The sequence below is a fragment of the Arvicanthis niloticus genome, chromosome 16, assembly GCF_011762505.2.
Source record: "Arvicanthis niloticus isolate mArvNil1 chromosome 16, mArvNil1.pat.X, whole genome shotgun sequence".
In the NCBI taxonomy this organism is placed as follows: domain Eukaryota; kingdom Metazoa; phylum Chordata; class Mammalia; order Rodentia; family Muridae; genus Arvicanthis; species Arvicanthis niloticus.
In genome coordinates, this window is record NC_047673.1 from 66,094,884 (window position 1) to 66,117,815 (window position 22,932).

Consider the following 22,932-nt stretch of genomic DNA (forward strand, 5'->3'; position numbering starts at 1 on the left):
TGAACCTGGCTTTTTTCTTGGCTTTAGAATGAATGTTAGCTGAAAACCATCTACTCAAATCTTTTCTCTCAAAGTAAATAGCCAGGATTGGCTATGAGACTATATGTTTTCAACCCTACCAGAAATCCAGAATGGCTGAGTTAAGTGAAATTATGGGAAGCACAAAGCATAAAACTTCTAAAACTTAGCCAATTTATAGAGACCACTGAACACCTGGACAGTCCCTATACTACAGAACGTTGGAGCATCTGATCTTCAGCCTTCTGGCTCAGGATCATCTGACAGACCTTAGTGATGCAGAATTATTAAGGGCTGATTACTCTGTCTAGGCAGATATAATCAGTCGACTATTCTGCAAGTGTGTCCTTAAAAGTAGTTTTAAGTTTAAAAATTTATAATTCATCTTTTTTTAGGCAACTGTATAGTTTTGAATAATTCTAGAGAGCAAGCGCTGGTTTTCCAAAAAGTTAGAAGTTTGAAAAATCAGGTTACTAGTGGGTCATGACTTTACCAAGATGAGTCAACTATTCTGTCCTGGGTGGGTAAGTTGGAATGATTCCTTTGCACATCCAGGGTAGACAGGCTACACCCCACTTGAGCTCTGTTCTTAAATCATCATGCTCAATGTGCAATGCTTAGAGGCTGGCCAGTAAGTACACAAGGCTGATTGTATCCTATACCTAGTCAAGGCTAGACCATAACTCATCTGCAAAAGTCTATATGTCTGAACCAACAGAACCAAAGAAGGAACAAAGCTGGGTAAGAGAGTCTGTGCTTCAAGGTGGTCCAGTTTCAGAGTTAGAGACTTAAGCTACAAAGCATCTGACTGCTGGACCCATCCATGTTAATTTTTCTTGACTGGCCACTCCCTTCTCTATATTCAAAGTAAACACAACCCACAATCTAAATATACAACTCTATCCTCTTCAAAAATGTTTATCTCTTCCTTAACTTGCCTGCTTTCATGACTCTGTCTACCAGTTCACTTAAAATTTTTGCTTGTTTGTTTGTGACAGTCTCTGGTGGCCCAGAGTGGCCTTAAACTCCTCCTCCCGCCCCTGCCTCTTGTACACATCCCATGCACTGACTTGACACGCACAGGTCAGCACACTTGGTTTAACCCTTTTAAACTGACCCTCAACATGAGGCAAAATGGCAGGATACAGTTTAGAAAAACTGGAAACCTTACCAATGGCCATTATCAATGCTTGGGCATGTGTGTGAACTGCATGTGTGTATGTGTAGATGTGCAAGAACAAAGCTCAGAATCCAGCATCTGCTGGTCCTGAGTGATCTCAACCTTTTCAGCACATTATCAATATTCTGTAATTATCATGGGCATCTTTAAAAATCTGAAAAAATTTTATTTATTTATTTATTAAAAATTTATTTGTGTGTGTGTGTGTGTGTGTGTGTGTGTGTGTGTACTGGACCTCTTGGAGATAAAGCTGTAGGCACCTGACTTGACTTGAGTTTCAAAGCTTTGGTCTTATGGAAAAACAGCAAGCACTCTTAACCACTCATCTCTTCAGGTCTGGAATATATATATAATTATATATATATATATATATATATATATATATATATATGAATAAATGTAAATTATATATTTGTATAAAATACACTTATACATGTATACATACACACACACACACACACACACACACATATATATATATATATGGACACACACACACTAAACTTCTCTTGCTTTATTATTATTACATATTAGGCTATCCTTACATTTGGAGTTACAAGCTCTTCTGATTTTCCCTTAAAGTAAGTAAAAAATTTAGACATCCTGACCTTTGAGTATATACTTCTTTAGTACATTTAAATAAACAAGGTATAGTAGTTCACTCCTGTAATCCCAATAGTAAGAAAGCTGGGGCTGGGTCATAGGTTCCAGGACAGCCTGTGTTCCATACCAAGACCCTAACTAAAGAAACAAAAGACATACTAAACAATGAAAACAATGAAAGGCAAGAGTAATAGTAAGCTTTGAGAGAAAAGTTCTCAGAGGTCCAGGGAGGCTGATGCTGGAACTTGGCAATTCTGTATAACTGAATTTCTGCCAACACCAAAACATCCATTACATCTCAATATGACAGCCCTCAAAAGGCTATTAAATTATTTCTGAGTTCTCATAAAGATATGCAGAAATTAACTTGTGACATACTTTAGTCTTTGTAATATATAATTTATCTCTTCTATTTAAAAGTCCCTGGTACTTTTACAAGCTCAGTTCTCCCTTTCAAGCAAAAGGGAAGGGCCTTCCTGCTGACTGCTTAGAGACTCTCTGATGGGCCCAGAACCCATATCCTGGGGCATAAAGTGTGGCCTGGCCTTGGCCTCCAGGGAATATACAGGGTGTTGTAGTTCAGTCCATTCCAGAGAACCCCAAGAGCTTACTCTAAACAGCATAGTCCCCATGAAAAGTGTTTGTATGAGTTTTTCTTTGTAGAAGATGTATATCCATGCTCCCAGCTCTAGCACTGTCAGTGTTGTGGGAAGCTCACTCCTCACCTCTGTCCCTGCACAAACAGCATTCCCCAACAGGATTTTAAGCAATGAGACCATTCACTTACTTTTAAAAGTTAAAACAAAGAAGTGCATGTACAGCTCAGAAATAAGTCAACTTGAACTTGAGGGTGATAAAGGGGATTGTGAGCAGCTGCACCACGGCTTCCAGGAGCCAGTGATAGCATATTCTCTGAGCTTAATTTGCAAACATATGATCTGTACATTTATGATTTATGCACATTTTTCAGTTCTGATGTTAGCTTAACAGATCACTTTACTCAAAAGAACCCTGATTAAGTAAATCAGCATGCCAAACAAATTAAGAAGACAGGCAGGGAGAAATGTATACAGTCCTGAGTGCAGCAAAATCAATTTTTTGTGTAGCATTTAATTTTCTGTGCCTTAAAAAATTAATTCATTATTTGTTAATGCATTTGCACACAACTTAAACAGGCAGCTCTTACAAGTGTTAGGTTGGATAAATGAGTATTGGTTTTTCTTCATTGGTATTATAATTAAGTTGCAAACAGTTTTGTAAAGAATATTCATAACCTACAAATAAAAATTGGAGGAGTCTTACATATAACAATAGGGTATAAATTGGGACAGTTATTCATCTACTTAAGTACTTAATCAAGGTGATGTACAATAAACACTAACGGGAGCCTGAGGGGGTCAACCAGTGAAGAGAATTCAAGCAAGCAAAGAGTAAGGACAGGAGAGAGGATGGCAGTGTGAGCTTAAGCTAAAGGATCCCGGAAGCCTGCATGCTACTGTTGTGCTCATATTTAGAGAAAGACATTTCAGCTGCAGTCAAGGATGGGGACAAATGCTACCAGCATCTCCTTAGAGATTTCACTCATCAAGCCTATTTAAACTCTAACTACCAGCTACTTCATGTCTTTCAAAGCCTTGTGTCTATCATAGTGATTTTTACACCCAACATCAGACAAAAGCATTGTAGTCATTAACTAGGTCAGTGACATTTTCTCCAGTACTCCACATATAGAATTTTTTGCCTCATGACCTCATGGGACTGATGCAGTCTCCACAGTGGGCCATCAGTGTCCATGCAGTGGTTCTATAGGATGACAAGATGAGTCAAGTTCCAATTTGTTTATTTTCAGCTTTATGAGCGGGCCCTTCCTAAAATACTACAAAAAATAAATAAGAGAGACATTTGCTCTCAATATAGCATTGGCATGTGTGCTATAATTTTTAATGCTTTTGGCACGATCTTTAAGAAGAAACTCAGAGCCAAACAACATATTCAGTTCTCCTTCCCCAACAGTCAGCAGCTTGTCCATGTAATTGAGGCCATGCATACTTTTCTTGTACGTGCCTTGGTTTGGGGCTGGGGACAAGGTCTTCTGTAGACACTCGTTGTCCTTCTCATCTTTCATTCATCACCCATGTGGCTTCAAGTGACTAAGGAGACAGCACTGCAGTCACCACTAATAGCTAGCCATATTCAATTTGTCCTCTACACACCAGTCCCTAAACCTACAACCTGTGGATGTGTGAACAGTGTTCTGTATTCCTCTGTTCCTCTCATCCACATTCTGTGACTGGAAACATAATCAAAATGCTAGTTCATACTTTCAACCTACAGCATCCTCCCAGAACACACTACACTGTTGAAGTAAATACCAAATCACTTCAAGACACTTCATTAGACTTTGGGTAAAAATCTATAGGACTGGCTTCATATTATGTGTGAGTACTCATACATGAGTAATGACAGAAAGCAGAGGTATATATATTTCACAATTTCAATATACATATTTAACTATATGATATGTCTTCTATTGCCTGTTATCTATGGTACAATAAACAAAATAATATATACCATGTATAGATATATCTAGATATGATGTGATATAACTATATGATACATAGAAGTATATGCTTATATTTTTCTTCCTATACTTATATTTTTAATTTTATTAATGAACCACACACAGAACCTTCTATTCAAAAGACACTGCCCTTAATCTGAATATTTCTTTTTCCACCAATCATCTTTCACTGAATCCTGACTTGTAGCTTGCTAATAACATAAGGTGGATATTTGGGAGGCAATGAGGCCCTATAGAACCTGCTATATAAATGAGATGGGTACAATTACACAGAAGCCCAGAGAACAAGCTAGTCTCTTCCACCCTATGGGGACAAGGCCAGAACAGATTATCTATGAAGTGTCACCAGACACTAAAGATACAGGAGATGTGACGTTAGACTTGTGGCCCATGGAAGGCTAAGAAATTTTGTAATATTTTGAAATATTTTGTTATAATAATCTGAAGAGACTAAGGCAGAGACCCTAACCAGCGATGGATGAATTACAAGGGGCCCTTCCTTCACACTTCTTGTGCTACTTGCTTCACATGCCAATCTTTGCCATTTTTCACACTGGGCTCTGACCAGTGGCCAGTGTGGACAAATGTCTCCTTTATGACATAGCCTGCTTCGGTTTCCTTCTCATGTCTCCTAGCAGTCCCGATTGAAGGACACTTCCAATAGATCTAACCCAGTATGTCACAAAATACTTTGTGTGTTGGATTATCAGGGTAGCACCTAAGGAAATGAGGCCTGGAAGGAAGTCTTTAGGTCTCCGAGAGCCTTAAGGGATCAAGGTAGTTCTTGTAGGACCCTTGACTTAGATCTCAAAACATCAACTTACTATAAAAGCTGAGACTGACAATAATAGCTCTCAACCTTCCTGCCTGGCAACTTCACTCTCATACTCATTTCTGCCACCATCTTGTCCACCAGGAAGTCCGTAGCAGACATGAGCTGATCCCAACATTTAACCTCCAGATTGGGGGCTAAATAAGCATTCTTTCTTTACAAAATTAGCCTGTTTTGTTTTTTGTAAGCTATTTCATTATATGACCCAAACCAAACAAATGACAAAAAACTCAAATAGGTGACACTGAGAACATAGGAGAAGAAATCTAGGGAATTGAATGTTGAGACTGTCTCAGAGGGTTCCATAACTTCCTGCCATGAGCCTGTCTAGGTCTGGCTCTCCTCCTATAAGCTTGCAAGACGGTGTGCTGAGTAGGGCTTCTGGTATAAGGAGACGGTTCCATTTGTAAAGTGATAGCCATGCAAGCATGGAGACGCAGTGTGAATGCCCTGTATGTGCATTTGAATCTCCCAGTGCTGAGGCATGGAAGGAAGGTGGGTACTTGGCACTCACTGACCAGCCAGTCTAACTAATCGGTGAGCTCTAGGGTCAGTAGGAATCCCAGTCTCAAAAGAATAACAACAACAGCAACAACAACAACAGCAGCAGCAAAAGGTGGAAAGAGACTAACAGAGACAATCGATGTCAATCCCTGGCCTTACACATGCACACACAGGTGTACAAGTCCACATAAACACACACACACACACACACACACACACACAAACACACACACACACACACACACTATAAAATCAAGGAATAGTTAGCTGTGTGTCTATACAAAAGCACTTCAGTGTGCCATCCATCAATGCAAGTATGAACAATTCTAAAATATATACTTCAAGACAAAGATAAAAAAAAAAAAAAACCAAACTACTAAGTACATTTTTGTAAACTACTGTCTGGAAGTATCCACACATTTCTGTTGCTTTGAAATAACTTTAAACTGTTTGCAACCGTGCAGGTTGGCTTTCATTATTCACATGCCCTTTATGTTTCTAAATAAAACAAATTAAAAAAAAAAAAAAAAGAAGAATCAGAGGACAGAGTCCTGGAGGGACTGGTTATTTGTTATAACACACAGCAAGCCCCAACAGGCTCCCGTTTCTAATGAGGTCAAGGAGAACATTCTAAGCAATGTCTTCTCTCTGGGAAATAGGAAACCTGATCAGGTTTGGATGGTGAGAAGCCTGATTGCTTTTCTTCCCTTGTGGAAAAAAAAAAAAAAAACCTTCATGAGGAACTAATTTTCCCTTCCAATCAAAGACTGCCTCACCTCCAACTCATAGTTTTTAGTCTAGAAGTGGAATTACTGCTTACAATGTCTTCCCGGTAAGCACTTTCTATTTTGGAGTCTGTCATTAAGAAGAGCCCATTCAGACCAGGTATAACTCAGGAATTTTTTTCCAACTTCTTAATAGCAATTAATCACCACACCCGGAGGATGACTAGATGCAAGCATCTTGAATTTACCATCCCTACTATACTTTCCTTCACTTCTAAGGTGAAGTCGGCTGTCCTTAAGGACCTGCATTCCTCCATGCTACAAGTTTACTATAACAATTCAACAACCTTAGCCCCTGACTTCTTCCTCGTCTCATGTCTGAACTGTAAAACACTGGCCTTGTGTTTATGCCTGTGACTATGCCTAGTATGTACAGCAGAGCACTGGCAACAGTTCAGCCTGGTCCTTGGTAATCCCCAAAGGAATGTTCTCAGAAGAAAGAAGAAAGGAAAATCATGATGCTTCAAGAATTCAAGCAAAACGCATCAGAACACAAAGAGTCTCATTTCAGGTTCAGGCTGAGAATGCTGGTTTTGTTTTGTGGTTGTTTTTCCCATCCTCATAGCTGGGGAGAAAGGGATGAGGTTTATTTTTCTCAACAGGTTGAAGAAGCTGCTAAAATGTTCACAAGAATGAATGGCAGCAGATGATGATCACAAGAGAGTGGAGACCTTGACCTTGGCCTTGCTGCTGTATTTCCCTTAGGAGACACTCAGGGCCCAGCAGGGATTCAGCAAAGGAAGGGAGGTATCCCTGGAAGTCTGCTTTTCAGTTTTCTCTTTTTCAGAATAATTGGAAAGACAGACAGGCATCTAAAAATCCCCTCACTCCATCAGAAGTCTCTCCATTCATCTGCATTAGACACAGAATAATGATTTCCCACACATCAGCTGTGCAGTCAGATAAGTATATTTCAGGCACCCCTCCTGTGTAATTGTAGTTTTTGTTTTCTTTTAAATGTTATATAATTTTGTGGTTACCAACATCCTTCACCCTTTCATTCTTCAGAGGAAACAAAGTCTTCACTTAATATAAATTTTTCTACTTTGTCCCTCCTGTGTCAGGGATGACAATGACTAGGGAAGTAGTTAAAAAAGCCACAAAGGCAACTGAGACCATGGAATAGCCTCTTGTCACGTCCCCTGAGAATTCCAAGACCGTATCTATGGTAAGGTGCACTTCACTCTGGCAATGGCTGGAGTGAATTGAACCAACTTCACACAAAGCTTTCCTTGACCTCTTGAGCTCCTGTTGCTGTCACCTGCCAACAGTTTTGAAAGAGAAAACCACTTAGAAGTTTTCTCCAGGACTGTGGCATATCTGCAGGAGAGTGCAAGGCACACAGAACTCTGACAACTCAGGAGGCAGAAAAGAAAGCTGGTTTAGTACAAAGAGCCTGTGCCCCCATGAAAACATCGAGAAGACAACCCATCAGTTCTTTGAAGAGTCACATGGAAATTAGAGCTATTTTCAGAGGAAAAGTGTACTCAGACACAGTCTTAAGAGAGGGCTGAAATTCCAGGTCACCACGGAAATGTCCTTTCCTGACAAAGGCCAGCAAGTGCTTCTTATTAATTATTATTCATTACAAGGCACAGTTACCTATTACCCCTAGCATGAAGGTGTCATTTAAGAAAAAAAATCAGGCTTTGGCGTGAAGGGTGTCCTTTATCCTCTAGTGATACCTGACTGTGTCTCAGAGCTCAAGACTGCTCACTCTCAGGCTACCAATAGCCATGGTTGCCAACACCCACTAATCCTCCTTCCCCAGGTTACAAATGAGGTCTGCAGAAAACTCCCAAGAGCCTTACCATTGCGATGAGATCCTCCTGCCTCGCAGAGTCTTAGCTGCCCCCAGCTGCTGCTTCCCACGGCCACTGGAGCTTTCCAAGGCAGAGCAGGTCTCATGTGGTGGTGCAAACGTAGCACCACCGATTATATTTCAGTCCCTTAATCACTGGCCTGGATGCTCTGGCAATCAGCCAGCCCAATCGTGAAGGGAGAGGGCTGCAGCTCATGAGCTCCGCATTTCCCATGGAATATGCTCTGAAAACCACGGGCCCCTCATTTAGCATTTTAGCAAACACGGAGGGCTGCAGAGCTCAGTCACATTTCTTTGGCTTTTCCTCTTCAGTTGAGAACAGCCGTGCAGCTTCCTGGAGTGAAATTACAGCACAGGCTCACACTGACCCTGGAGATGGAAGATGCAGGCACTCAATGTGTAGATGGCCACATGCCATCAAATCAACCTGAGGGGGAAAAAAAAAGAAAAAGAAAAAAAAGAAAAAGAAAAAAAGACTGCTTCCTAAATCAGAGAAAAGGAGAAACCTACCTAGACAGAGAGCAAGGCAGAGGAACTGGGCTGCAAAGCACTCTGTGGCTACAGCCTCTGGAGTTTATGCAAAAACCAGACTAATTCATTCTGTGAGGCTGTCTGATTTGGAGAGGTGGGAAGAAAAGTTCTCCGTGGAGATTGCCTACCTTCCAGAATAAACTCGAACTTCTTCAAATGCAAGGCTTTCTTTCCTAAAAGGCATTCCTCTTGTCCTGTCACAACAAGCTAATGGGCTCTTTCCTTTCCCTATGTGTTGACTGTGTTTTACTGTCTGAATATTTCATGTCTACACTACACTACTATTAAGGGTTCAATCACTACACAGTGATGGTTCCCCACCAAAATTCAGCTCATGAGGAGCAGTATATGTAAGTAAAAAGCTGTACTGATGCTCAAATCACTCACCTGCCTCAGCCTTTTGTAAGTTCTAACAGGGTAGCTAACCACGTTCATCACTCCCGGCACAGAATTTATATCATTATAACTATTTACTAGAGGAATACTCTCAGCTTACCCTGAATTCCTCCCATAATTGTGTTTCCACTTTTCAAAGAGGTAATATTTGGCATCTGGGGAGATGACAGTGCATAAGGTGCTTACTATGTGAGAATAAGGACCTGAGTTCAAATCCAGCACTCACATAAAAAACCCAGACACAGTAACATGGACCTATAATACCAGAACTGAGAAGCAGAGTCACATGGAGCCAGCTAGTCAGCCAGTCTAACCATGTCTCAAACACGTAGGGTAGAAAACTGGTCGAAGTCTGACTTCTCCATGCACCTGCATGAGTCAGCTCACTGACATCCACACATACATCACACACAGGTGAACAGAGGTAGGAAACACACTTCTAGTTAGATCTAGAAAGAGCAGGTGAAAGTTCCAGCACAGTTAAGCTCATGTCTCAGAACTGATTAAGCCAAGGACTGAAATTCATGCAATGACCAAGGAATCTGAGCCTGTAGAAGTCTCTGTGGCATTTATCAGTCTGGATAGCATTTAGACATAGCTAACTCAACACTCTGGGACAATCTCTCAGATTTCTGCTTCTTGTGGGCAGCCAGTCATTCAGAACAGATAACCTGGCAGAGAGGGCAAATATGGTACCCAGAGAAGATAGTATATGGACAAGATATAGCTTGGTGCTTGTATTCTAGACACATCCTGGATGCTCATAACACCTGCAAAGTGCCACTCAGTTCTGGGAGGTCAGATATTTGTTCCCAAGCTGGGATGACCCACACTGCCTACTTTGAGATATAACTTAATCCCCTTCTTGAGGACACATGGGTACACAGCCTCAACTCTTCCTTATCTTCCCCTTTCCACTAACCTTTGTTCTTGCAGACAATGGAAGCCCACAACACACCATTAGGGAAACACTGTCTTTTCTTCTATCGGTTATTCAAAGGCAGCACTATACTTTCCATCTTCTGGACAACCTCTCTGATGACTGCAATCACGACAACTTGTCCCACCAGTGTGAGAGGCACAGGTCTAGCAATCATGCATTTAATCTCAGGTTACTTTTGTTGTGTTCGAGGGACCTCCTACATGCTTAATAATTATTCTCTCCTGCACCCTGGATTCTGTTTAAAATTCTTGGATTTAATCCTTACTGGTAACTAACACACATCACGATTATTCTTTGTGCTGTTTAAGATTCTACACAAAGGCACTCCTTGAAACTTCTTCCACACCCCTACAGGTTCCTTATATTTAATTGCAAAGAACTCTTCACAGCCCCCTTGAAATACTGTGCTTAGTCTTGCTACCTGGCTTTGTTACCTGGTGCTCTCCACCAGGGATGGTTTTGAACAACTGTCCCCATAGACATCATTGCTCTACCAGCACAGTCTTTGCCATCTCCCTTCCCCATCCCCAAATGACAGATTGAAGACAGAATGTGCATTAATTCTCAGTGTGTACTGTCCCTGTGGCTTTGTCAGAGCCCCACAGAAACATGAGTAGATTTAGGATCAGTGCTCTGTATGACTAAGAAATGTTCATGCAGTGTATTGGCACCTTTTTTTTTTTTCATAAGAAAGAGGCCATTCATTTTTTTTCCGATGACACGATGGAAAAATATTTCCATGCAATCATTTGCCTTTTTTTTTTTAAAAAAAAAAAAAAGAAAGAGAAATAGGATTTTACTGATTTATTTTTTTCTTTTTGGATATTATATTTACATTTCAAATTTTATCCCCTTACTAATTCCCCTCACCACCCAGGAACCTCCTAATCCCATCGCCCCTCCTCCTGCTTCTATGAGGATGTGCCCCCACCTATCACTCATTCCCACCTACCCACCCTTGAATTCCCCCTCAATCAGTGTTCAGCCTTCATGGGACCAAGGATCTCCTCTCCCACCTATGCCCAACAAGGCCATTCTCCCCTACATGTACAGCTGGAGCTATGGGTCCCTCCCTATGTGCTCCCAGGCTGGTGGTTTAAAACCTGGGTAGCTCTGGTTGGTTGGTATTGTTGCTCTCCCCATGGGGCCACAAACCCTTTCAGCTTTTTCAGTCTTCTCTCTAACTTCTCCATTGGGAAACCCTTGATCAGATCAGTGGTTAGCTGTGAGCATCTGCCTCTAAATATGACAGACTCTTGCAAACCTCTAAAAAGACAGCTATATCATGCTCTTGTCAGCATGCAATTCCTGACATCCACATCAGCATCTACCTTTGGTGACTGCACATGGGATGAATACCCAGGGGGAATGGTCTCCAGACAGCCCCTCCTTCAGTTTCTGTCCCACACTTTGTCTCCATATTTGCTCCCTTGAGTATTTCGTTACTCATTCTAAGTAGGACCAAGGCACCCACACTTGGTCTTCCTTCTTCATGAGCTTCAATGTGGTCTGTGAGTTGAATCTTGGCTGTTTCAAGCGTTGGGGCTAATATCCATTTATCAGTGATTAAATACTATGTGTGTTCTTTTGTGATTGGGTTAACTCACTCAGGATGATATTTTCTAGTTCCATCCATTTACCTAAGAATTTCTCAAATTCATTATTTTTAATAGCTGAGTAATACTCCATTGTGTAAATGTACCACATTTTTTTGTATCCATTCCTCTGTTGAAGGACATCTGGGTTCTTTCCAGCTTCTGGCTATTATAAATAAGGCTGCTATGAACATAGTGGAGCACATGTCCTTGTTATATGTTGGAGCATCTTCTGGGTATATGCCCAGGAGTGCTATAGCTGGGTCCTCAGGTAATGCTATGTCCAATTTTCTGAGGAACTGCCAGACTGATTTCCAGAGTGGTTATACCAGCTTGCAATCCCACCAACAATGGAGGAGTGTTCCTCTTTCTCCACATCCTCGACAGCATCTACTATCACCTGAGTTTTTGATCTTAGCCATTCTGACTGGTGTGAGGTGTTATCTCAGGGTTGTTTTGACATCCAGAGAGAGGAGAGGACAGAAGGGCATCCAGAGAGAGGAGAGGACAGAAGGGCATCCAGAGAGAGGAGAGGACAGAAGAGCTTCCAGAGAGAGAGATAGGAGAGAGGGGTTTTGAGAGAGAATGGTTAAGGATCCTGTCTGCTGGTCAGATAGAGAAGCGCCAAGTGGTGGCCTGTATGGGGAGAGTTCAGAACTCAATGCAGTCAGGGCAGTTAGCTGGTAAATTCCCAGGTAAGTGGGACAAAAGAAAGCTCTCGGTTCAGAGACTATAAAGTTCCCAGGCAAGTAGGACAAGTTAAGTTCTCGGATAGGAGACAATATAAGTTCCCACGAGTTGAAAGCGAAAGTATAAGTTCTCAGTTTTGGGACAAGTAAAAAGCAAAAGGAAAAGTTCTTACAGGCCGTGGATAAGGTTTCAGTTTTGGGAAAGGACTTTAAGACAGCCAAGGAACGAGGGGTACTAGTCACGGGAGTAAAAGGCACTCGATACCAACCACAGAAGTTTTTCCAGGAGTATGAAACCATCTTTGTTTCTTTTTCCCCCCTCTATTAGTATCTATCGAAGGAACGAGGTCAGCAAAAGTTTGGGTGTTTTTAAATTGGCTTAAGAAAGTGTAGTGAATTGATGCACCCCTCTTAATTTTCAGTAAACTTTGGTACTAGCCTAGCCCTTGAATAAGAACAACACACAGTATTTAAGGGATTTCTTTTTTAATTGCATTAAAAATAAAAGGCCCTTGTGCTTCTAATACTTGATTTCTTAACTTTTAAGACAAACATTGCATCAAGCAAGAGAGTGAAAGTTCAGGTCATGTGTTCATTATTAATACGTTGTTAAGTCAGACTGTTGTAGTTTGGAAGTCTCACTAGTTTTAGACTGCAGAATGATAGATGGTTTACAGAACAAATGCTTGATGATGCCTACAATTTTGTTTTATCCAGTCTAAAGACAAAACAATTAGTCATAGCCCCAGAAAAGGTACAAAAGGGTAGTATTGTTGAGTACTTGGGAACTAGGATATCAGCCGAATAGATAGTTCCCCAAAAGATTCATATTTGTACAGATGTCCTGTGGACATTGAATGACTTTCAAAGATTATTGGGAGATAAACAATGGGTAAGACTGTACCTTCGCTTATCCAATAGGCAGCTACAGCCATTATATAATATTTTACCAGGTGATTCGGACCTCAACTCCCCTAGACATTTAACTAATGAAGCTAGAGTGGCATTAACATTAGTAGAAAGGGGCATACAAGATGCAGCCTTGAGGTGTAGAGATGAATCCCAGGATATTACATTATGCATATTGCCAACTGAATATCAGCCTACAGGAGTATTATGGCAAAGGGCCCCTTTACTTTGGGTGCATCCAAAAGTTTCTCCTGCTCAGACACTCACTCATTATCCAACTGCAGTAGCCCAATTAGCCATGCTCAGAATTCATCAGAGTGTTCAACACTTTGGCATTCAACCTACAAGCCTAATTGTACCATATACAGCCACTCAACTCGAAGTATTGACAGCCACTGTGGATGATTGGGCAATTTTGAGATGTACTTTTAATGGGACAATGGATAGTCATTTTCCAAAAGACCTTATATTACAATTGATTAATGCTCATCCTGTGGTCTTTCCACGGATCACCCATAGAAAGCCTTTGTTAAATTGCCCTACTATTTTTACAGATGGTTCTAAGACAGGATGTGGAGCGTTTTTGGTTGCAGGATCATTGCCTGTAACCATCCAATTTCCTCCAGCGTCCCCTCAAGTTATAGAATTACAGATTGTGATAAAGATTTTTGAATGATTTTCTCGTTCCTTTAATTTGATATCTGATAGTCAGTATGTAGTAAATGCTATTAAACAATTGGAAATTGTAGGTAAAATAAGCCTAAAGTCCACCATAGGAGAGTTACTTACCCAATTGCAATTTCTTATTTGGAATAGGGAACAACCCTTTTTTATTCAACATATTCGTGCCCATAATTGTTTACCTGGTTCATTGACTGAAGGAAATGATATTGTTGATAAAGCTTCAAAGACCTGTTTTAATGTTGCAAATTTTGTGCTCTATGATTCCCTGGAGTTAGCAAGATACTTTCATAGCCAGTTTCATGTAAATTCTAAAACCCTATCATCTTGCTTTGGCATTTCTCGTGCTGATGCTAGAGATATAGTGAAAGCTTGTCAAGCTTCTGCCCCATTATTACCCAAGATGGGAATTGGGGTTAATCCCTGAGGCCTATGCCCCCTACATTTATGGCAAATGGATGTCACCCATTTCCCTGAGTTTGGAAGATTAAAATATATTCATGTATCTATAGATACTGCTTCTGGAATTATGTTTGCCTCCCTGCATTCTGGGGAGAAGGCTTGCCATGTCATTGCTCATTGTTTTGAAGCCTGGGGAGCCTGGGGCATGCCTAAATGTTTAAAGACAGATAATGGACCGGTGTACACCTCTACTTTCTTTGTGTCCTTTTGTAAGACCATGGGAGTTCACCTTAACCATGGTTTGCCTTATAATCCTCAGGGGCAGGGCATTGCTGAACAGGCACACTGCACCCTAAAGGAATGTCTTCTTAAACAAAGAGGGAGAATAGACTTTGGCCGCAAGCCTAGAGAGAGAGAGTGGCTATAGCCCTCTTTACCCTAAATTTTTTGACTCTGGATAAGCAGGGACGGTCTGCAGCTGATCGCCATGCTGATCCTGATGCTACCCATAAAGGCATGGTAATGTGGAAGGACATATTGACAGGAAAATGGAGTGGCCCTGACCCAGTATTGGTGTGGGCGAGAGGGTCTGTTTGTGTGTTTCCTCAGGATCAGCATCAGCCAATTTGGGTTCCAGAAAGACTTACTAGAGTTATACAGTAAAAAGACAGGAATGGAGATGCTAAGAAAGACTCTTCTGCTGATGTGGATGCTACCAGCGATAAGGAGCAATGCTAGTTTTTATTATGGAAGTCTCACCTTTGAAAGCTCAGTATTTCTTTTATAAGCCATGCTAATAATCTTTTCAAAAGCCTTTCTCAGTTTCTTACAGAAAATTGATCAAGAGAATTATGACAGTCCATTGTTACCAGAGTGGATGCCTCCCTGGCCTCTGAATTAACCAGCTGGACTCCTCAAACAATGTCCCACATCAAGGAGTGAGTGGGAATCAGGGAGGTTGCTATGTGCTTGGTTCATATCAGTTGCCTTGCCTTCTGGTGCATGTGTCAGATGAAAGCCCAACAGAAAACATCTCAGAACAAGCATTTGCAGCAGTGGAGACGGACAGTCTCCCCAAGTGTGGCTTGGCATGCTAGAGAGGTAGTCAATGATGGGTAAGACTCCTTGGGCACCAACCTAAGACAGGGACCAACCCAAAGCTGTTTGACTCCCCATGATGGGTAAGGAGTGTTGCTTGAAAGGGGCAACCTAAGACAGGCACTCTCTGCCAAAATTAATAAATAAGGGGGAATTGTGAGGAGCAGGTGCGCTCAAGCGCCTCTTCTTGGTGCAAAATTGTGAGGAGCGGGTGCACTCGAGCGCTGCTTCTTGGCGGTTTGCACCCCGCACGCTTTTCCCTAACTGAGCCACAACTGCAGAACTACTGTGCAGACTCACTACCATGCAGGATCGGGCTGTTTGAGGTGCACCAATGAGGCATGCCCACATGGCAGGTGCTGATTGGAACAGGCAGGGGTATAAAAAGGATGGCTGTTAAGGGGCTGGAACAGAAGGGCATCCAGAGAGAGGAGAGGACAGAAGGGCATCCAGAGAGAGGAAAAGACAGAAAGGCATCCAGAGAGAGGAGAGGACAGAAGGACATCCAGAGAGAGGAGAGGACAGAAAGGCATCCAGAGAGAGGAGAGGACAGAAGGGCATCCAGAAAGAGGAGAGGACAGAAGAACTTCTAGAAAGAGAGGACAGAAGGGCTTCCAGAGAGAGAGAGAGGAGAGAGGGGTTTTGAGAAAGAGAGAATGGTTAAGGATCCTGAATAAACTGCATTGAGAAGAACTCCGAGTTGTGTCGTTCCTGTCTGCTGGTCGGATAGAGAAGCAACAGATCTGGAGAGGGGTGGAAGGGGAGTGGCATTCCACAGGGGCGGGGTTTGGGTGTCTGGTGGATCCTTCGAGCTTCCTGCTCCCAGTTGTGGTTCTGGGGCATAGGGCAGTGGGCAGCTGATCTTACCTGCCTCTCTGAGGTTAGTGGCCTCTTTGGGATGTATCAGGATATGGTTTCCACTCGGAAGCAGACTGGCTGGGTGTCTGCTCCAGCCACAGGGATCCGGAGAGTGATTTTACTGATTTTAAAAATAGATGAGCACTTGTGTTCTTCAAAATTTTTAGACTTCTTCACCTGATTTTGTTAGAGTCATCTCAGTGTCTGAGTCCCAGACATCAACAGTAAGAAAAAATTTAAATGTTTGCAGAGAGAAGTGGAAAAACATGTGAAACTTTCTATAAATGAGAAATTTGTATATTTTCATTAAAATGAATGTGGATATCCAAGAGGCCAGTCTTTTCTCTGCAGCCCTGAAACCACAGCCCTGCACACATTTTAACAGATGGAACACCCACCTGGAATAGTGAAATGCCTAACATCAACAGTGTAAAGGACCCAGGGAGAACTACTGGGAGTGTGAAAGGTGCGAGGGAGGGACGACCCTCACCAGGCATGGTGTCTGCCTTTTGCCTTCCTCCTCAACACTCCATTTTAAAGGTATTCAGAGGAGGAGTAGGTGGGACCATGGGAGATGACGAGGACATGTGCCCTTATACAAGAGTCCGGAGGGAGTCTACTTGCTCCTCTGGCCGTGAGCACACACACTTCTTAGAAGGTATGAACTGCCTCTAAGAAGTAGAGACCAAGTCTTCCCTCACTATAAGCCTAAGCTGCCAGGGCCTTCATCTTCAACTGCCCAGCTTCCAGCACTGTGAGCAATAAGTGATCATTGCCTGTGATTCACCTAACTGACAGCATCTGGCATCTGAACAAAGACAACGTGTACATTAGTAGCACCTATTTCATTTAATGTTTTCTGATGGTCAGGTCTTATCTTTTTAACAAAAACTTTATTACACCTTTAAAAGGTGTTTAAAATGTATCTGAGTAGCCTAACATGAAAATGATTACCTCTCCCCATGGAATACTCATAATTCACCTGTTCAATATCTTAGAGTGTTGAACAGGTATTGATGGAGAATGTACTACTACATATTTTAACACATAGTCACAACTTTGGACCCTTCTAAGTTTGTGGTGACACCCACTCAAACCAGGCCTCTCTCATTGGTGAAAATGTAGAAGAAATGAAGAACAGAAACTTTCAGTTACTCCTAACCAGCAACCTAACATCCATGCACCCTGCTCCCTAGAGAAAGCCTGGACTATTTCTTTTTTTTCCTGCTGGCCTCTCTTGTCTCCAGTTTCAATCCCCTATCCCATATATTTAGACTCATGCATTTCTTCCCAGTTTTATCAACACAGACAACCCAAGGTGTCTGGCTAGAGAGCCTTCATGGACCAGTGACTACAGAGTTATCACCCAGGCAAAAGAGTGCTCTCAAATCACATGAGTCAAGGAATCATGGAGCATGGAGAGGCATGGAAAACAAAGGGGTGCTCTCAAATCACATGAGTCAAGGAATCATGGAGCATGGAGAGGCATGGAGCACAAAGGGGTGCTCTCAAATCACATAAGTCAAGGAATCATGGAGCATGGAGAGGCATGGAGCACAAAGGGGTGCCTCTCAGTTCTTAGTATGATTTCAAAGGTCTTTCTTTCTTTCTTTCTTTCTTTCTTTCTTTCTTTCTTTCTTTCTTTCTGTTTGTTTTGTTTTTCGAGACAGGGTTTCTCTCTGTATCCCTGGCTGTCCTGGAGCTCACTCTGTAGACCAGGCTGGCCTCGAACTCAGAAATCCACCTGCCTCTGCTTCACAAGTGCTGGGATTAAGAGTTTCTCTTTCAATGAACCTAATAAATGCTAAGAGAGACAGAATAGGTCAGAGCTGGGAAGAGGAGGAGGAGGAGGAGGAGGAGGAGGAGGAGGAGGAGGAGGAGGAGGAAAAGGAGGAAGAGGAGAAGAAGGAAGAGGAGGAGGCAGAGGAAAAAGAGGAAAGGATTAAAAGGAGGAAGAGGAGACAGGGAAGAAGGAGGGGGAGGGGGAGGAGGAGGAGGAGGAGGAGGAGGAGGAGGAGGAGGAGGAGGAGGAGGAGGAGGAAGAGAATCACTTCCTAAAACCACTGGAAAGTTGCCAGCATTCCCATGTATGAACAGAGTGATGTGGGGTTACATTTCAGCATTTCAGGAAAATATTCACATTGGCATAAATTAGTTTATCATTTCTGAGATACAAAATTAAACAGGATGGTTTCTAACCCAACCACAATAGGGAAGAAGCTAAGGCAGCAATGCAAACTGCTGGCCAGGAAGTTGCAGTCATGTACCACAGTGCTTTGGAAACTGAGTCCTCCAGAAAACAAGGAGTCTTCTGTTCAGGGGGGAAAATGTGCATTACACATAAACAGTCTCTGAGGCCACCCCAGTCCCAGTAGTCATTTTCAGTTGCACTCAGAACCAATCTTCTGTATACCCAGCCCTTTCCTCCACAAGAGGGAGCTGTAACGTGTAACGGCTGCATGTCCACTAAGAGAATGGTTTTTTACTAAGAGTGGCAACCCTGGCATGCATGCCTACAGTCAAAACAACAACAAAAGTGATACATTTGTTCTTCAACACACACTACAGAGCTAGGTGTGATACCACATGTTTGCAAACCCAGCACTTGCGAGGCAGGAGTAGTAAGATCAAGAGTTCAACACTAGCCTTGGCTGCATACTGAGTTGGAGGCTAGCCTGGGCTCCATGAGGCCTTAGCTCAGACAAAATAAAACGTAAAGCTTCATCAGTTGTCCTCCAACAGATACATTCATGTGTGCAAAAAGTGTGACCATTGTTAATCCTCTTCTGTCTACTTTTACACCAGAATGCACAAATCACTTGAAAGATTTTATTTAAATTATAATCCAGATACACTTTACGCCTGATTTTCTTAAACTAATAACTGCAATCCAATGGAATTCATTGGACTAATCTTTTTTTTAAAAAACATGGATTAAAAGCAGTCTGTAATTAATCTTCTACTCACTGATTCCTTAGGCATAAATGATTAATCCAAGCGCACAAAGTCTTCCAAAGTGTCCACACTTTGAGGACATTCAGTGACAGCGAATGAGCAATTTAATTAATGAAGCAAACTCTACTTAATAACCTTTGTTCAAAGTCACATTGGTACCTGCCCCTTGCTTCAGCTCTTCAGCGCACTCAAAGCAGCAGCCAATAGACTACTTATAATTTGCCTCAGAGGAATTCAACACATGCCCATTTAGAAAACAAACAAACAAAGCAAACATTCCAACACACACACACACACACACACACACACACATACACACACAGAGATTATCCCTTAATTAGTAGGCAATGACGTGAGTGCTCACACAGAATCCCAAATGGCATTGATTAGATCATAGTGGTTGTCCCCATGGGAGCTGGTCCTCAGATCACTATACGAGTGCATATCCTGTGGCAGTTCCATGTAACTTTGTGCCCTATGTTCACATCAGTGCCACTACTACATCTATGGGGCAGAAAATGTCACCTCATAAGAGGTTCAGGAGCTACCCTAAGACGGTCCCTGAGCGCCAGCTTTGTTAAGTTCATTCTTTCCAGGCTACACAGGGCCAAGGTACATGTGTGTGGTCAGAGGACAGATGCCCTCAGACTGTTCTGAGGTAGAACTCTAGTAGTATAGGAATTCTAAATTTGCACTGGCCTTCTAGGCTGCTAAAGGGATGCTTTTATAGGCTGGAGACTGGGCTGGAAATATTCTGTTTAAGGCTGTACCAACCTGAATGTTAAATTTCATCTATTTAGACATGAAATTTTGTCATGGCCCCACCCTTGCTGGGTAGACTTGCTCTCTTTTCTTCTTACCTATTGTTTCGTCAAAAGTGTATCTTGGTTTTGTTGAACAAGTCAGTGACTCCAGGCTGAGTCTCTGCAGGAATGAGAATTACACAGGGACCTCCAGGCAAGGCTTTTTTGTTTTGTTTTGTTTTGTTTTTGTTTTGTTTTTCGAGACAGGGTTTCTCTGTGTAGCCCTGGCTGTCCTGGAACTCACTCTGTAGACCAGGCTGGCCTCGAACTCAGAAATCCGCCTGCCTCTGCCTCCCAAGTGCTGGGCTTAAAGGCGTGTGCCATCACCGCCCAGCCAGACAAGGCTTTATAGCTAGTTCCTGTGTGAGGCCATCTAAACTCAAGTATAGATTAACTGTGATTAATAAAACTTAAAACTCAGTCCCTTAAGTCACATGGTCTGAGTCACAAGACCTTAGTTGATCCCGGGGTGGAGCTGTGCTGGACAATGCTCTTTCAGAACTCAAACATCACCTCAGGATGTTCTGTTAGGCACAAAAGTTCTGCAGGACTTTAAGAATTTGTGAAATCTGAGAAGGCAGAAACATCTTCACAGCCTGTGTACAGGCCAGCACATGGGCCTCACGGCCTACAGCATACTGATGCTTTTAAGTGAGAGCATTTGTTTGAAGATGCCCGAGGAAACTGGCCACCTGTAGGATGGGTGTGTTAGTTGGCTTCTGCTTTGTTGGCAACATGGTAGAACTTGTTTCCAACCTTTAAAATGAGGACCTTGGGGCTGGTGAGGTGACTTGGTGGGTAAAGAAACTTCCACTAAACCTTACCTGAATTTCATCCTTGGCTCACACATAGTGAAGGTGAGAACCAACTCCTGCAAGCTGTCTTCTGATCTCCACACATGTAATAACACATTCACGTGCGTGCACACACACACAGACACGTACACACACACTACATATTTATCTACAGCTAATCTCATAAATACCACATAATACACATACCATGTAGGTATGTATACACATACATATACCACACTGATATAGAGTACACACTATATACCACACATTCATACATACACTCAATATATACATCACACACAATACAGGTACACACACACACACACACACACACACAAACCCTCAAATCTGATGAGTTGAAAAGGGGGTCTGCTTATGCATAAATCTGAGTAAGATTTTCAGTTATATTTGTGGGCATAATTTAAGGTATTTGTTTTAGCAACACCAATCTAATGCCAAGTGAATCAAGAAAAATAACTGACTTTTTGTGCAAGTGTAGATGCCACTGAATCATATGCTTTAAAATTATGCACTTTTAGTTGGGCAGTTTGTGCCTTTAATCCTAGCACTTGGGAGGCAGAGGCAAACGGATCTCTGAATTTGAGGCCAGCTTAGTCTGCAAAGTGAGTTCCAGGACATTGAGATAACCAAAGATACACAGAGGAATGCTGTCTCACAAACAAACAAACAAACAAACAAACAAATAAAAAACACCTCCCCAAAAGCACTTTTTAAATTATGCAAGTCTCACTTCAATAATAGTGATAATGATAATGATAATAACAACAACAACAACAACAACAATAATAATTTAGAAAAGACTTCTTTACCTGATGTTCTGAATCTGTCAGAATTCTGCCTTTAATTTCAGGACACAGCCAGAACTGGTCACTTCACCTTTTTATCTTGTTGTACAAGACATGACTAAACAGCATTGGCTATTTCTCTTCTTTAGGTGACTACAACACACTCCTGGTCACTCTCTTTCATTTTTCTTCTGATGACTTCTCAGCACTGGGAACAACTTGGCTCAGGCAGTGGCCAATTTGAACCTTGGGGTGGCTTCCCATCCTTCTTAAGGGTAAGAGCTAAAGTTTTGAGGACAGTCCCAAGTCCCGCCCATAATGGTGGGATCCAGTTTCCACCTGGGTGCTTCTACTTTGTTATTCTTTTATTCTTTGATTTGTTTTCTCCAAAGCAGCCCTGGTTGCCTCCTACAGATCAGAAATACAGAAACTACCCTGGATGCCTTTCTTCTTGAGAAATCTCTCAGTTAATTCTTGCATCTCTTTCAAGTCTTTGCTCAAATCTCCCCTTGTCAAAGAGGCTTATCCTGACTGACCCATTTTGTACTACAAACTGTCCATGTATTACATTAATTCTGATTCTCCTTTACCCATTCCGATTTTATTTTCCCCCACTGTGTGCTTTTTTTCTAATGCAATAGATTGCTTATATCCCCTTGTTAAGAGTAATATGTTGCTTACACTCCCTTCTTAGAGTGAAAACATTGTGAGTAGGAGTTGTCTCTTACTCTGTTTTATTCTCTAACATATTCTAGGTACCAAAGTAGTACCTGATGTCAATACAAGATAATTTGTGAAATTTATTGAGTTGAACTTCCAAACAGAAAAACTTACCTTAAAGATATTAACCCAAATAATAGTAGTGATTGAAAGGAAATTAGGAATCACATGAGACTATGGATAGGTTCAAAGGAGATTCGTTTAAGATAAGGAAACCATGAAACATGTATTTATTTAGTGGAATGTAATTTAGCCTCTAAAGAAAGAACAGTAGCCTAGTGGGTAGTGCATGGGCCCCATCAGATGTAAGGGTCTGAGTCTAAGCAATACACACTACACACACACACACACACACACACACACACACACACACACACACACCTGTTATTAAGAAATTTGTGGGTAAACCCTGAGGATAATAGGC

The 22,932-nt window shown here is 41.9% G+C and overlaps 1 protein-coding gene across 5 annotated transcripts in view; it reads right to left on the bottom strand.

The window, feature by feature from the left end:
* The window catches only part of Pld5 (phospholipase D family member 5), a 307,810-nt gene that overhangs the window by 239,470 nt on the left and 45,408 nt on the right, over nucleotides 1–22,932 (bottom strand). The window contains exon 1 of one of the 5 annotated variants that reach the window (XM_034520958.2): nucleotides 8,315–8,653. The exons of 3 other annotated variants lie outside the window; for them this stretch is intronic. Coding sequence is in view for 1 of the 2 variants with exons in the window: in XM_034520957.2 (XP_034376848.1) it covers nucleotides 8,315–8,317 (3 nt within the window). In the remaining variant the exon portion in view is untranslated. Of the gene's footprint in view, nucleotides 1–8,314; nucleotides 8,654–22,932 lie in introns of those variants that run through there. One more of the 5 variants, XM_034520957.2, reaches the window with a different exon arrangement.